The sequence below is a fragment of the Mustela nigripes genome, chromosome 9, assembly GCF_022355385.1.
Source record: "Mustela nigripes isolate SB6536 chromosome 9, MUSNIG.SB6536, whole genome shotgun sequence".
Lineage (NCBI taxonomy): Eukaryota > Metazoa > Chordata > Mammalia > Carnivora > Mustelidae > Mustela > Mustela nigripes.
Genome location: NC_081565.1, coordinates 37,650,865 through 37,667,525, shown reverse-complemented (window position 1 = coordinate 37,667,525; position 16,661 = coordinate 37,650,865). Strand labels below are relative to the sequence as shown.

The 16,661-nt window shown below is 45.7% G+C and overlaps 2 protein-coding genes across 2 annotated transcripts in view; one reads left to right on the top strand and one right to left on the bottom strand.

The window, feature by feature from the left end:
- BAG1 (BAG cochaperone 1) lies at positions 1 to 13,303 on the bottom strand. The gene is made up of 8 exons (XM_059410125.1): positions 13,212 to 13,303; positions 12,530 to 13,062; positions 10,948 to 11,076; positions 8,517 to 8,599; positions 6,180 to 6,293; positions 3,723 to 3,830; positions 2,727 to 2,789; positions 1 to 2,230 (listed from the first exon to the last, which is right to left on the bottom strand). Exons 1-8 carry the CDS (start codon positions 13,301 to 13,303, stop codon positions 2,141 to 2,143), a joined length of 1,212 nt encoding a protein of 403 aa, XP_059266108.1. The 3' UTR covers positions 1 to 2,140.
- A 22-nt stretch (positions 13,304 to 13,325) lies between these two features.
- CHMP5 (charged multivesicular body protein 5) overlaps positions 13,326 to 16,661 on the top strand; it is a 14,409-nt gene continuing 11,073 nt past the window's right edge. The window contains exons 1-3 of the mRNA XM_059411503.1: positions 13,326 to 13,476; positions 14,220 to 14,324; positions 15,688 to 15,734. Of these exons, the coding sequence (XP_059267486.1) occupies positions 13,408 to 13,476; positions 14,220 to 14,324; positions 15,688 to 15,734 (221 nt within the window). The 5' untranslated portion in view covers positions 13,326 to 13,407. The remainder of the gene's footprint in view (positions 13,477 to 14,219; positions 14,325 to 15,687; positions 15,735 to 16,661) is intronic.

Below are 16,661 nucleotides of genomic sequence, written 5' to 3'. Positions count from 1 at the left end.
TTCATTCTCCAAATATTTATTGAGCACCTATTATAAAATAGTCAATGTGCCTGAAATATGCTGTTAACAAGACAAAGAAGCCCCTTAACCCAAGAAACTTAGAGTCTAGGGTTAGAGGTAAATATTAATCAAATAATACCACAAATACATCATGGTTTATCATGCTACTTATCATAAAGGAAAGCAACGGCAAATTGCGAAAGGATATCACCTGGGGGTTTAAGATGTTCCCTGACAACAGATGAGGATTCTCCATGGAAGAGACATTTGAGTTAAGCTCAAGGGATGAACAGGAGATACTTAGGAAAAGGGTTGGCGAGGTGGGGGTGGAGAGAGATGGTGAGGAGCTGTCCAAACAGAGGAACAGCATATGCAGAGACCCCAAGGCAGGAGAAGGCACAAAGCATCTGGAAGACCAGCGTGCCTACCAGCAGAGAGCAAACAGGCCAGTGTCTGGGGATAAAAGGGAGAGCACATAGGGTAAGGACTCTGGCCTTTATCCTCAGGGGCCTGACATGCTAAGATTGGCACTTTATGGCCACTCTGGCTGCTCTGTAGGGAAGCTGCTCTTTGGAAGGCCAGAGGGGAAGTGGAGACCAACAAGGGAGAGGGAGGAAGAGGGAGAGAGATAAGAGCCAGCAGGCCCATGCTATGGGGAGCAAGTACAGTGAAGAGTCAAACTACCAGCTTTATATCCTGGCTTTGCCACTTATGACCTTGAGAAATTACCTAAGCTCTCTGCTTCCTCACCTCTAACGTGGGGACAGTATCTGTCTGCCTCCTAGAATGTATGAGCATTAAATGACTAATATACCTGAAGAATTCAGAACAGCACCTCACACACAGGGACCTCTCATTATATGCCTTGGTCCAGCACCACATAGCTAGCCTATAAAAGCTATCAGATAAATACTGAACTGCTGATTAAAGTGGGAGGTGGGCTAGGCTAGGCTGAACCTCATCCACTTAGCCACCCCTGTCCTAGGTCCCACCCGCACAGGCCTAAATTCCTGGGGCTTCAGTGACTCCTCTCCGCCAAATAAGGTTGGCCTCAGAGTGGCCTATTGGAAGCCTGTCTCCGGGACACTGTGTGGAAAAAATAGGGTGACAGAAGCTGACTTGGTTAAGAGTTGTAGCATACAGGGCAACTCTTGACTTATTCAACACAAATTACAGCTGGAACCACAGAAGGCTTTTGCTTCTCCTATTTAATCAAAAAAGGTTTAAACATTCTTTTGTTTGCTGATGATACATAAACTGCTTTTTAAAAACAATGTTGTAAGAGTGGAGGGGGCCACAAAACAAACAGTAACAGCCTTAAAGGAAACAATGACCTCAGAAGGGTACAGTGAACAGAAATGCCTTTGAGGTACGCCTTAGAAATTTATGGTTGCCTTCACCACCTGCCTCACTGTGGTTCCTTTCTCTGTCCCCCCCACTCTGTACTTGTGACCTGGTTTTAAGCAGAGCTTTGGTCATTACTAGGTTCTAACCTTCTAAAGATTTACTTAAGCACAAGGAAGTCCACACATCGATACAAGCCCAACCCCAGGAATGGGCCTGAGGTCTCGTGGCCTGTGGCTGGGCAGGGTCACTGGGAAGTGAGGTCAAGGTCTATGAACCAACAACCCAGCCACCTGTTCTAGAATTTGGTTACAATGAGGGATACCTGGACCACCCTGTGAGCCAAATTACCTATTCTGAGCCACTCCCTAGATGTAACCTCCTGGTGATTCTGGGTTACATCAACAGGCTACGGAATCATAAGGGCAAAAAGGCCTCATGAATCTGAAGACAGGGGTGGCCTACAGGAATTACTCCAACACAAATGAGAGGTCTCCCCAGCCCAAGGAAAGCACCCCAAGGTTGAAAGAATTGGCAAGATGGGCAGGAGAGGTTCCCCCAGACAAGGTGGGCTGCTGGACGGCACAGCCACATGGAGAGAGAATGAGAAAACAAGACAGGAGCTCCACTGCAGACTGTAGAGAATACTTGTTCATCGGGAACATGGTAGGTGCAGGAAAACTGCAAAGCGGCCAACTGTCCCCAGCAGCCCTGGAGAAATCAGGTCACTTCTGTCCCAGAGAGGGCAGAGCTGGTGGCAATTTCTTCAGGCAGCCCCGCCTCATTTCGCCTCACCTCACTTGGCCAGGGCCAAGTTCATGGACTGTAGCCGCTCTGTCTCCTGGCAGATGTTCTGTTCCACTGTGTCACACTCAGCTAGGAATGCCTAAAACACGAGTGCAGAACAGTGAGGGACCACCTGGGGCTAACCTCTCCCTGCCCATGGGAGGCTCTTTGCTCAACCATTATGGGGAACCCGCGGGGAGGGATGGAGCTAGCCTGAGCTCCCAGGTAAGGCGGGGGAGGCAGAGCACAGCATAGGAGCAGGGCTTCTGACAACAACCCACCAGAAGGGTGGTGAGGACAGGAAGCCTTGCCACTATACTACACAGTTTCAGGGAACAGTATTCACATTAGTGCCTCCTGGAATTATGTAATGTGGCATCATAACTGTTCTCCACTGATCTTCCTCCCCAGTGAGTTTATATCCAAATGTAATTACAGGGACATGAAAGGAGCTCTTCTCTTATGTTCTGGGCTCACAAAATCACAATCAAAAGAAAGTCCATACCACATAGCACACCTTTACCGTATCCTTCTCTGAATAGATAAACACACACACCAAGACATTAAACTTTGTAATGCTTCACCACACAACTCACCTGAACCCTTTTCACCAAACCCTTCCTTTTCAGTCTACTGTCTTTGAAATTTTCCGGCAGAATCTGTGGAAGAATAAGTTGACACATAAATCATCTCAATGAAAGTGACATAACAACACGACAGAATACCCACAGTCCACCAAAATGAATGAGATGTGCATGTTCAGGAATGATTTTCCTTGATCTGTATCCTATGTGGCCGTTACCATGGCTCTTACCCCTATCCTTTGTTCTCAGGGTCTGGGCCATGGAAACTGATGTATAACATGGACTATGTCCTTTCCCTATGTACAGGTACTATGTCCTGGCCACGTCATGAGCTCCCTGATCTTCTTTATAATCGCCCGCACTCCCTCAGAATCCCAGGCAGAGTAATTCACCCTCAAAAATGAGGCATCAGGGCACTTGGGTGGTTCAGGTGGTTTCAGCTCAGGTCATGATCCCAGTGTCCTGGGATTGAGTCGCACATAGAGCTCCCTACTCAGTGGGGAGTCTTCTTCTCCCTCTGCCACCCACTCCTATTTGTGCTCCCTCTCTCTCAAAAATAAATAAAATTTTTTTTAAAAAATGAGGCAGCGGGCTAGAAATATCATTACTGCCATTCTATAACAGGGAACATGTGAGTCGATGACTCTCAACAGTCTCACAAGAGCGGGTCTGACTCACTTCTGTTCAGGTAATGAGCCCAGTGGGGTACCGGTCACATGAGTAGCATGAAGCCCTAGAAAATCACCATCCATTTGGGTCCCAACTTTGTGAGGATTAGATGCTTTTAGCACACATAAATAAAAATGACAAAAGCCCTACATTGGTGGGATATGAGTGCCTAAAAATCAGGAACGATCTTGTCTTTCTGTGTACCCAGCAAGGGCTGGGCAGTGTCTGTCACACAGCAGGCGCCCAGTACGCTCAGAAAATAAGAGTGCATTAATGAAAGAGTGAAACTGACTGAAACACAGTCAAAGCAAACTAGTTCCTGGTTGAATATGTACTTACCAGTGTGTCAATCTCTTCCAAGATTTTCATAAATTGCTCGATAGTGGCTTTTACTCTCCTATCAAGTTTGCAGAGGGCTTCAGCTTGCAAATCCTTGGCCAGGAAACCCTGTGCAGGAATAATGCATTATTGCAAGGGTTTCCTGAGGCTGACAGAAAACTCCAGGCTGAGGCACTGATGAAGCAGCCACCCACATTCCCCCAATAGTTTGGGCCAGACCTCAGACTTGCAACTTCATCTTTTGGAGAAAACAGAGCCACCCCATGCACCACAATAGGCTGCAGGCCACTCTAGCTCCCGCGGCCCACTGGGGCTGCTAATGCTTCCTGACGCCTGGCTCTGGTGAAGCTCCAGTCACCAAAGTATACCCACACCTAAGAGGCAGACATTAAGAATGCAGGGTGTAGAGTCTGACAGGCCCAGTCTTGAATTCTAACTGCCATTTACTGGCTTGTGACCGTTAGCAAGTTGCTTAACCCATCTGAGCCTTAATGTCCTTATTTTTAAAATGAAGATTATGATACACACACCCCAGAGGATTACTATGAGGATAAAGACAAACATAAGCAGACTCTTAATGTAATTCCTGACACGGACATGTGGTAACAACTGGCAGCATTTACACTGTTTTTATTAAACTATCTTCCCATTTATTCACATTGCTTGGCCTAGTGAACAGTTAGGTGGTGACAATGGGTAGACAGCCAGGATCTCTGAGGATGTTTATCAAAGATATAGATTTGACCACATGTAGTAAAAGCTTTAAACATTAGCCAGCAATTCCAAGTCAAAGAATTTATTCTACCCCCCCCAAAATAATCAGAAATGGTCAAAAAAGATTTATGTTCAAGGATGTTCAGATAAGCATTAATGCATAATGGTAAAATAACATTCGGTGATAAACAATAGAGAACTGGTTAGGTAAACCATGATACATTAACATTACTATCCAAGTTTCAGAGAGTACAATTTTTTAAAAAAGATTTTATTTATTTGAAAGAGAGAGAGAGAGCGAGAGCAAGCAAGCATAAGCAGGGGGGTGGGCAGAAGGAGAAGCAGACACCTCACTGAGCAGGAAGGCTGATGCAGGACCCCTGGATCATGAGCTGAGCCGAAGGCAGATGCTCAACCGACTGAGCCACCCAGGCACCCCAAGAATGATAATTTTCAATGACAAGAAAATGCTCAATTTTTTTATCCAATAAAAGAACAATTTACAAAGTATACATAACACTGTATCAAATTTTTTAAGATGCAAAAACATATTCCAGTCTTCAGTACTGGTTATCTTTTGAGTCAGGACCTTATAGGTATTAGTGCCCATATGTTTACCTAAAAGTTATACAACCGCCATGTATTACTTTTGTAATTAAAACAGAAACCTACATCTATTAACATTATAAAGTGAGAGGAGAAAAAAATACTTGGTTTGGGGCCAGTTCACAATCCTTACTTAGTTTTTTGGTGGTGTTGTTTTTTTTAAGATTTCATCTACTGGGGGGCCTGGGTGGCTCACTTGTTAAGCCTCTGCCTTCAACCCAGGTCATGATCCCAGGGTGCTGGGATCGAGCCCCATATCCGGCTCTCTGCTTGGCAGGAAGCCTGCTTCTCCCTCTCCCACTCCCTCTGCTTCTCCCTCTCCCACAGCCTTCTCTGGCTGTGTCTCTGTCAAATAAATAAATAAAATCCTTAAAAGAAAAAAAAAAAAGATTTCATCTACCTATTTGACAGAGAGCACAAGCAGGAGGAACAGCAGGCACGGAGAAGGAGAAGCAGGCTTTCCACGAGCAAGGAACCCAATGTGGGGCTCGATCCCAGGACTCCGGGATCATGACCTGAGCAGAAGGCAGCCACTCAACTGACTGAGCTATCCAGGCACCCCTTAGTTTTAGTACCCCTTCTCTAATACAAGGAATTGAACAGGATGACCCCCCCGCCTTCCCTGCTAAGATCAAACTCAACTTGGACCTTAAATGTTCTTTGTCTTGCTAAACACATTCTAACAGCTGGGCCTGAGAAAAGCTACCTGTTCTGTTTCAGACAGTATGTGACCCTGGAATGGCAGGTGCTCTCCTAGGAGCACAAATGGATGCTGGCTGGGGTTTGAAAACAGCAATGACAAGAACACTTCTAAAGCACTTAGTATGCATCAGACTCAAACTACAGTTTTTTTGTTTTTTTAAATAAGCTCTATGCCCAAAGTGGGGCTTGAACTCACGACCCTAAGATCAAGAGTCACATGTTCTACCAACTGAGCCAGCCAGGTGCCCCTTGAGCTGCATCATTTAATCCTCACACCGACCCTGAGAGGAGGTACCATCATTTTTCCCTTTTAAGGAACTTGAGACCTGGCAAATTTGCCCACAGTAGTAGAAAGGGTAAAGCCAGGATCTGAGCCCAGGGAAACTAGAAAGCCTGCCCTCACAACCACACATTTGTATCTCCCCAGACAGTGACCTGTTGGATTCCAGTAAGCTCTTTGTTCAACTCTTGCAGTTGGTCAGCTATCTTCTCCACAGACTTCTCCAAACCTTTCAACTTCTTTAGTTCAGCCTCTTCCTCTGGACTGTTCTAAAATGTTAAAGAATAAAATGAAGTCAAGAATAGTGGCTTCTAACTGGAAAGGAAAAAATAAATCTGACCATAACTGGGCTAAACCACTCACCTAGAAAAAAATAACCTTAACTCTGCTGCTCCTTGGAAAGCAAGCTGGAGGGTTTACACATGGAGGTTTCCTACCTACAAACACTCTAGTCTAGAGTGAAAACACTAAGTAAACATTCTGCAAGGACCCAGACAGCTTGGGTTGAGAGAAAGGAGCCAAACCAAGTGCCAGAGTCAGTCAACCTGTGGCTGGGGCAGCTGAGGCCAGACTGAAGCCTCCACAGGAACAGATAACAGTGAACACCTGTGAGGAGTCCAGAACCGTGAGACAGGTGGAATCCTACCATTCCTTTAAATGAATTCCTTAGTGTCACCCACCAGCTGAGCTCTCCCATTTATTTATTTATTTGTTTGTTTGTTTTAATGATTTTTATTTATTTATTTGACAGAGAGAGATCACAAGTAGGCAGAGACGCAGGCAGAGAGAGAGAGAGGAGGAAGCAGGCTCCCTGCTGAGCAGAGAGCCCGATGTGGGACTTGATCCCAGGACCCTGAGATCATGACCTGAGCCGAAGGCAGCGGCTTAACCCACTGAGCCACCCAGGAGCCCGTGAGCTCTCCCATTTAATAAGACAATGATAATGATGAATACCTTCGTTGGGCATTCCCTCCACTATACTAAACACTTTATCTGTACTATTGTTTTAAGCCTTACTATAAGCTAGTGAGGAAGATAGGGCTTTAGATGATGAAACTGAGCTTTAATATAAAGTAAGGTAAGGTCACACATCCCAAAAGAGGTGAAACTGAGATCTGAATCAGACTTGGCTTCACATACCCCAGGGCAACTCCAATTAGGGGTTCTATAATTTCTCTGGACTCAACCCTTAGGTTCTGCCCATTACCCAGAACTATTTTCCCTGACCCTTGAGCAAGAAATCTAGAACACTTCCCCTTCTCTCATCTAAACAAAAGGTAGTCAGGGCCAGCAGCTTCCTGGTTCACACTACCCCAAACTGTTCACATTCTTCTTTGTGGTCAAATCCTGAGTGCCAGACTCCTGGCTGTTCTGTGGCTGGACTAGATTTTCTTTGCCTTCACGTTGCTAATCTATGTCCCCTCTCCACGCTGAATCAGCCACCTACTCAAAGTAAGGAAACTTCCTATGACCAGCAGTTTCAATGTGTCACAATGCAGAGCTGGCCATAACCCTCTCTCATCACCCCAGGGGCTACTGTCCTCACCAACTGACTGGTTTCCTCCCTTGGCTCTTTTTTCTTCTCTTAAAGATTTTGTGTTGTATTTTGTATTTGACAGAGGAGCAAACACAGACAGAAAGAGCAGCAGGCAGAGGGAGTGGGAGAAGCAGGCTCCCTGCAGAACAGGCAGTCCAATGTAGGGCTCAATCCCAGGACCCTAGATCATGACAAGATGATGGCAGACACTTTACTGACTGTGCCACCCAGGCACCTCTTCCTCCCTTGGTTCTTTAGTCTGAACTTTTCTTTCTAGTCAAAGAGGGTGTTCCCTTGTGGAAGATTTTAGTGGAAAGGGTGTTTAAAGGGAGAGAGATTCATGAAATTTGCAGAGGATTTATTTCAATAGAAGTTTCTCTTGCAAATCCCCTCCATGTAAGACCTGACTCAGGCACCATTTTAACCAGATTGAGATCCACCACCAACATAAGAGCTATGTTACTGACGTGGCATAACTGTTCATGATTCCCAGAGCAAAAGCCATAACCAACAGGAGCCAGAGGGCATGAGAATAACAAACCTGGCCACATCAAATAAATGGAACTACATCTGTTTAGAGAGAGCTATTTCACTAATGTAGAATGTGGGTCCCCAATTAGGCCTTCTAAATAGAAATATGCATAGAAGACCTTAGTCAGGGACGCCTGGGTGGCTCAGTTGGTTGGGTGGCTGCCTTAGGCTCAGGTCATGATCCCAGCATCCTGGGATGGAGTCCCACATTTGGCTCCTTGCTCGGCAGGGAGCCTGCTTCTCCCTCTGCCTCAGCCTGCCACTCTGTCTGCCTGTGCTAGCGGGCTCTCTCTGACAAATAAATAAATAAATAAATAAATAAATAAATAAATAAATAAAATCTTTAAAAAAAAAATAAAAGAAGAAGAAGAAGAAGACCTTAGTCATTTGGTTCTGGAGTATTCTGGTAGAAAAAACAATTTACCTTCTTCCCAATCAACATGACTCGGCAACCATTTTGTATTCCGAGTGCTGACAGTGGCTTCTCCATCTCCTTCAGAGATTTTCCTGAAAAGAGAAGATATGCCAAGTGGTAACAACTGTACAACACTGAAAATAGATTCCACCAAGGTTACAGGAAATAGACAAGTGTGTTCACTAATGAGAAGAGGATAAATTGGTATAATCTTTTCCACAGGTATCTTGATCCAATAGTTTCACTTCAGATTTTCTCCTAAACAAATAACCGAATACATGCCTGCATAGTAAGTGTTATAATTTTCAATGCAAGCTTAATCATAATAGTGAGAAACTAGAAAGAGACAAACATTTAGGAACAGGGGCTAATTAACTATACATCAGTACAACAGAAGACTTTGTAGGCATTAAAGCTAATTTTTTCAGGAAACTTCAATGCCATAATAAATGTTGATGGCTCAGTTTTATTAGAAAAATGTTATAAAAATTGTATAGTCAATATAATCTCAGTTTATCAACTACACACACACACACAAACCCACACTCAGGATGCCTGTACAAATGAACAGAAATATCCTGAAATGTGATGAGGGTTTTTTTTTTTTTTTAAAGATTTTATTTATTTGACAGACAGAGATCACAAGTAGGAAGAGAGGCAGGCAGAGAGAGAGAGAGAGAGAGGGAAGCAGGCTTCCCGCGGAGCAGAGAGCCCGATGCGGGGCTCGATCCCAGGACCCTGAGATCATGACCCGAGCCGAAGGCAGCAGCCCAAACCACTGAGCCACCCAGGTGCCCCGTGATGAGGGTTTTTATCCAGGAAAACATTTTCTTCTTTGTGCCTTCCTCTATTCTGAAACATGGTTTCTACTGTCTTTTATAATTCCATAATAAAAGAGTTTTTAAAAGAAAGCACAAGGGGTGCCTGGGTGGCTCAGTGGGTTAAAGCCTCTGCCTTCCGCTCAGGTCATGATCCCAGGGTCCTGGGATCAAGCACCACATCACGCTCTCTGCTCAGCAGGGAGCCTGCTTTCTCCCCCTGCCTCTCTGCCTACTTGTGACTTCTGTCTGTCAAATAAATAAAGTCTTAAAAAAGAAAGAAAGAAAACACAAGGAGTTGCACTATAAATATAAATAAATAAAAATGCTTCCCATCTCTAAATTCTTTTTTAAAAGATTTTATTTATTTGAGAGAGAGAAAGAGCATGAGCAGAGAGAAGGCAGAGGGAGAGGAAGAAGCAGCAGGCTTCCTCTGAGCTGGGAGCCCAGATGCGCACTCGATCCCAGGACCCTGGGACCATGATATAAGTGGAAGGTAGATGCTTAACTGATTGAGCCACCCAGACGCCTCTCCACCCCCTTCACTAAATCCTTTATAACTGGCACCAAATGGGATAAATTTGGCCCCATCAGATACCATAATGAGTTCCCAGGGGAATGGGAAGAAAGAATGGAGATAGAAAGGGAGTGGGTCCTAGTAGAAATCAGCATCATCCACTGGGCTTGCCACATCCACCCCTGGTAAGTTTGTTCAACATCTTCTCTGTGTCAGCACTATGCTGAGCACTGGACACAGGAGTATCTTCCCTTAAAGAGTTAGTTATTCTAACAGAGAAATAATGTGTTCAGCAACTATGAAAACAATTATTATTTTTTTAAAAGATTTTATTTATTTGACAGACAGGGATCACAAGTAGGCAGAGAGGCAGGCAGAGAGAGAGGAAGGGAAGCAGGCTCTCTGCTAAGCAGAGCCCGATGCGGGGCTAGATCTCAGGACCCTGGGATCATGACCTGAGCTGAAGGCAGAGGCTTTAACCCACTGAACCACGCAGGTGCCCCTGAAAACAATTATTTAATAGTAATTTCAATACAAATTATGCAAAAGTGTGATAGAAAATGCCATATGCATATATGATGGGAAGAGGATCTAACTTAACCAGGGAAGACTACCCATGTGCTTTTACCCAAAATGGTAAGATTTCTGCCATCCTCACGGGACTTCAACTCTAACACCTGTTCAAGTGTTTGAAAGTGTCCTGTACATAGTAGGTTCTCAATAAAATGTGTTGAAGGAATGTATGGATAAACAAGCAAGTAAGAATTATCCCAGTTTAGGGGGGGCCTGGGTGGCTCAGTTGGGTTAAAGGGTTTAACCCTGGGTTAAAGCCTCTGCCTTCGGCTCAGGTCATGATCCCAGGGTCCTGGGATCAAGCCCCACACTGGGCTCTCTGCTCAGCAAGGAACCTGCTCCCCTCGCCTTTTCTGCCTGCCCCTCTGCCTACTTGTGATCTCTGTCTGTCAAACAAATAAATAAAAATCTTAAAAAAAAAAAAAAAGAATTATCCCAGTTTAAAAACTAAGAGTTATCATTATAGAAGGTTAAATAGTTTTAAACAGGCCCTCTAGCCATAAGGACTCAAAGCTGAAAGAGAAATGCCTACCCTTAAATATAAGTTTCTGAAAAGGCAGTGGGACTCCTGTGGCCTCTTCAACAACCTGGGCCAGGTCTTGGACAACTGGCTCACTACAGCCCTGTTGCGGGGTAACATGAAGATCGTGCTTCTCATTGCCTGGGGAGAGAGAAGAGTGTTCAATGAAGAAAATTCTTTCACATAAACCATTACAGGCTGACACTATTATATTTATTTACCCAGCCTTCAAGGCCCAGTTCATTTGCCACCTACTCCAAACAGCCTGACCCACCCCCCCACCCCCAATCTTCCCAGCTTCATCTGGTGACCTGTCCAAGAATTTTTGTTTCCTCTATAATAACAACTAACAATTTAGTGATATCAGCTAGCATTTTAAGCACTTAACATGCATAAAGGACTGACAGGCTCATTTCAAACATTATCTAACTATATATATATATAATATATTATATAATATTTATATAAATATAAATATTATATTATATATTTAATATTTATATAAATATATTTATATATAATGTTTTATATATATATCAAACATTATCTAACTTAATTCTCAGAACCCCCATATATCCGTTAAGACCTGCCCCTGGAGACTCAACTGAGGAGTAAAAACCTGACTTCAGATCTGATTCCTAAGGCCATGTTTTTCATCAGAAGCCATCTGCTTCCTGTGGCCTAACTGCCTTGTACTCTGTAATGTTGTCTCCTTTGCTGTAATGAGTAAGGGATTCCTCCAACCAAGTCTCTCCCACTGGGCACATCTGGGCACATACATGGTTGGTGCTCAGTAAATAGACAACGAGTGAGTAAACTCAAACAGCAAAAAAACTTTTTTGGACCAGAAGTGTCAATTCTTTTCCAGGTATGTGGACAGTGAGGAGATAGCCCATGCCCAGAGCTTATGCCAAGCCTTGAGCCTGCACAAGAGTCACATGCAGTTAGTGGGACAGGTGCTACCAACTCTACTTCACAGGGAAGAAACTAGAAGCCTCGAAAGGAGACATCCCAAGGTTACTCAAAACTGAAGGATCTAGAATGCTGGTCTTCAGATTCTGAGGCCCTCGGGTCTCCGCTAGTCCTGAAGAGCTCTTGAGAAAACTGACTTTGTTTAGATCGATGTCAAGTCCAACATTAGACAGACCCAGAGGGTGCCCAGAGCGTATGCTTGGACCCACAGCCCACTCAAACAACGGACTTGAGTTTAGGCTCCGCACACACATAGGTGTCCAGACACAGAGCAGTCATACATGACACGACCAAATACAATCCTGATACAAAGATCCACAAAAACTGCTCAGGCACACACTAACGCATACAACCAAGACGATGACATGAAGTACGGACACAGAGGATAAAACAAATGGCCTGAGTCAAAATACAGTGGCCACTGGACAAGTGTGCTGATATAAGACCCGCACAAAAGCCGGTCTCAAATACAAACAAGATCCCACACTTCCGAACACCAGGGCCAACACAAGAGCATATCTTTCTAGAGGACACGTGGCCAAACCCACAGACCCCCGTCGGGCTCTGGTAGACTCGCATCGCGCCCACCCGGCACGGAGCCCACCCGGTCGTCCGAGCTCACTGTGGGTGACGGTCACGCTGAGCCCGGCTGCCGCCATTTCCTCTCTCTGGGTCACCTCTTCGCTCTGGGTCACCTCTTCGCTCCGGGTCGCCTCTTCGCTCCGGGCCTTTTCTTCGCTCTGGGCCACCTCTTCACTTCGGTCCACCTCTTCGTTCCGGGGCACCTCTTCGCTCCGGGCCGAGCGAGGCCGCACTTTTTTCATCCGCGGCCTTCGAGCGCCGGCGGCGGCGCCCCTGGTGGTTCTGGCATGTCCGCGGGCCGCACTCCGGATGGATGTTCGCTGAGAGCGAGGCGGACCGCGCTCGGCCGGGGGCACCGACTGGCGCGGCTCCTGGCCCGGCCGGGGGCCGCGCCGCCGGGGACCCAGCCGCCCCCGGTCGCCTCGCGGTCTCCGAGCGCCACCGCGCTCCGCCAGACCCGCGCTTGTTGACCACCCAGCGGAGGGCGCTGAGTTCGGCGTGTTGCAACTCCGCCTGGCTCCCGGCCCGCCCCGGCCCGCCCCGGCCCGCCCCGGCCAGCCCCGGCCGCCCGGCCTATCGGCCCCGCCCCTCGGAGCAGGCTCGGCTCTGGCCCAGCTGTATTCTGCCAAAGCCTCCCCGGCCCCACCCACTCAGCCGAGGCCCCGCCCCACTCATCTGGAACCCCGCCCCACGCCCTTCACCGAGGCCACGCCCCTGCTGACTGTCTGCCAGCTCCAACCTCCCTGAGCTCCGCTTCCCCGGAAGGCGGCGCTGAAAACCCGGAAAAAGAGTCGGGAAACGCCAATAAGCACATTGCGCTTGCGCAGGGGGGGCCGGAAGTCAAGGAGGAGGCGGAGGTGACTCTGCTTCCGTTTCTAGTTTGCTTCAGTGTTTAGGTTTTCTTCGTGGCCGCCCAAGATGAACCGATTCTTCGGAAAAGCGAAACCCAAGGCTCCGCCGCCCAGCCTGACTGACTGCATTGGCACGGTGGGCACTTGACCACCCATAACTAGACCCAGGGACTCTGACACTCCCGACCCCGCCCACCCTTGGTTCCAGGCTCCCACTCGTCCATTCCATTCTCGGTTCCGGACACCTCGGGCCTCTCCACCTTATCTTCGTTCCTGTTACCCAGGTCATTCCTGACGCCACAAACCAGGAACCCCCTAACCCTGCTTGCAACCAAACCCCTCTGAGGCCCGCTGCCGTGTTTACTCGCTTTTTCCTCCTGCCCCAACCAGCCATAGGCCCACATCGTTTCCATTTCGTTCAGCCCGACCCTTTCCCCCCTTTTGTCCTTCATCCCTCGCCCAGATCCTCAACTTGATATCCTAGGTCAACGTATAAGTACTCCAATCCTGGATCTCAATAACAGGAAATTCAGGACTCTGGCCCCTCACATTAAGCCACCACTCTTTATTTAAGCGAACAGCAGTAGATTTACAGCCCTAGTCCATTTCACACACCTGGTTGAGTCCCCAGCCTGACTAGTCTCTGACTGTAGAAGAATGGCACCTCAGCCCAGTGGTTCCTGAATTCTTTTCTGCTCAAGCACACTTGAAAGGGGCCCTAGAATATGAGCATCTGAGGAGTGGAGTATAGTTTATAAAGCCTCTCTGTGTTTCTGACTAGTAATCTCCCCCTGGTTGGGAACCACCTTCCCATCCTTCTTTCCTCTCCTGCCCCTTCTCATCTAAGTGTATTGTCCTAACTACTTCTGTTTCCTCAAGGTGGACAGCAGGGCAGAATCCATTGACAAGAAGATTTCTCGACTGGATGCTGAGCTTGTGAAGTATAAGGATCAGATCAAGAAGATGAGAGAGGGTCCTGCCAAGGTAAGGTAGGCGGCAGCTGCAGAAGTTGCTGCAGTAGTCTAATTTGAGCACCTCTGAAAGTAAGGCCCACTAGTAGTCTGCTAAGGAGAAAACATGTGAAGGTGTATCCTTCAAGGAGGAGGGTTTGCATCTTGATATGAGAGGAAGACTGGGGTTTAGTCTGGTGGAGAGAATTTTCTAACAGTTGGTCCAGAAGCATGTACAGGGAATGAATACATTCTTTGGAGAAGGTAGCAATCTCAGAACAGTGTGTTTGCCAGGCTGCTCGGGTTAGGTGGGTATAATAGGCTGGTTAAGGAATGGCGTGCTGGGAAAATTGCTGAACTAGGCTTCTGGAGATCAGTGTTTTATTAATATCATCACTGTCTACTAGCTGTAGCCATCATAAATCACTTAATACCTTATTTTCCTCTTGTATTAGGTAGGAACAGAGATTACCATACTTAAGTGCATGGACTGTGGATACATAACTACTTTCTTTTTTTTCCCCATCTCTGTAACTTATTAACTATTTGAGCTAGGTTACTTAGTGTCATTGAACCTCAATTTCCCGATCTGTAAAATTGGGATAACACCTACTTTATAATGTGAAGATTAAATGAGGTAAATCATGTGACCCACCTAGCACTGTGTCTGGTACATAGAAACATTCATAAATAATAAGTGCTTGATATTATTATCATTTGTGAAATAATACCTGCTTTTCCTTCTTCACTGGAGGAGACAAATAATGATTTATAAAACAGTATAGGAAGGGAAGTGACAAGAGGCTTTTTCAGCCATCTTAGTTGGATAGAATGAAGAGTGACCAGAGGCAGGAAAGCTCATCTAGACTTGAGATGAAAGCCTAAACCATGGTGGCAGTCAGGAAAATGACAAGAAAATCAGTTTGCAATTGAGTTCTGAAAATCAGTAACAAGAATGCTACATGAAGAGACAGAGGAAATACAAGGTTGATATAAAGCTTCTTAATCTAGAAAAGGGAAAGATTGGTGGGACCATTGTTAATATTGGTGAGAGCAAGTTGAGGATTTGGGGCATGTTGTGTTTGAGTGGATAGCAAGATGTCCAAGTTGAGAATCTCCCTTAGGCAAGTGGGTGTACAAATAGGCAGTATTAGGGGTCACCATGGAGCAACTATGCACTAAAGGGAGTGCAGTTCGGTACCCTGAGATGTAGGATCCAAAGACAAAGACAAGCTGAGGCTTAAAGATTGTGCTTGGGAGGTGAAGAAGAGTCCAGGAGCTATTCTGTCTACAACTTTGAAGAAGAAAGTAGATATGTAAGTCCAAGGATATGGGATATTTCTTTTCTATATGTGTGTTTTCTACTTCTTTTAATTAAAATCTGTTTTTCTCCCCAGAATATGGTCAAACAGAAAGCCTTGAGGGTTTTAAAGCAAAAGCGGATGTAAGTTATAAGTGTGACGTCCTTTCCTCCAGCAGGTTTAACTAAAAGGGAAATGGTCTTTTATTCCTCAGTTTTTCATACTATTTTATAAGCATTCTTGATTTAGTTGCAAATTTCATATATATATCTGGTGAGCTGGGTTTTTCTCCCCCTGCATGTTCAGCACTATTTGTTGCAGCACTGTCCATCTAACCAGAACTTTTTGCTATGATAAAGATGTTCAGTATTTATGCTGTTCAGTACAGTAGCTCTTAGCCACGTGTGGCCCTTGAGCACTTGAAAAGTGTTTAATAAATACTTTAAGTAGCCATATGTGGCTAGTGGCTTCTGTATTAAACCGCCCAGATCTATAGGGTTCTTCCATTATTTATTTAATTACAATAACCTTTTTGTTTGTCTGTAAAATTGAGAATCCTGAATACTTGTTCCCTCCCAACCAGAATAGATTTAAGGGTCCTTAATTTATTTTAGGTGACTATGTCTCAGTGTTTGAGCAGAAGTCAAGTCGCATCTTTGGTGCTTACCCCTGTAAGCTGATGAGACCTTCTGCAGGTTTGCAGGGGTCAGATGTAAGCAGCTTTTAAGGAGCCAGAAAGGTTGTTGATATCTCTATTTTTATTTATATTTTATTTTAGGATTTTATTTATTTGACAGCCAGAGATCAGGAATAGGCAGAGAGGCAGGCAGAGGTGGGGTGGGAATCAGGCTCCCTGCTGAGCAGAGAGCCTGATGTGGGACTCAATCCCAGGACCCTGGGATCATGACCCAAGCCAAAGGCAGAGGCTTTAACCCACTGAGCCACCCAGATGCCCCTATTTTTATTTTTATTTATTTATTTATATATATATATTTTAAAGATTCCATTTATTTATTTGACAGAGAGAAATCACAAGTAGATGGAGAGGCAGGCAGAGAGAGAGAGAGGGA

Excerpts from the sequence above, each read along its gene's own strand:
- BAG1 (XM_059410125.1), bottom strand. The coding sequence starts at position 13,303 with ATGTGCTTATTGGCGTTTCCCGACTCTTTTTCCGGGTTTTCAGCGCCG. Across the intron at positions 11,077-12,529 it reads CAGCGTGACCGTCACCCACA|GCAATGAGAAGCACGATCTT; the intron begins GTGAGCTCGGAC and ends CTCTCTCCCCAG. Across the intron at positions 2,231-2,726 it reads GTTTGGTGAAAAGGGTTCAG|GCATTCCTAGCTGAGTGTGA; the intron begins GTGAGTTGTGTG and ends CTCGTGTTTTAG.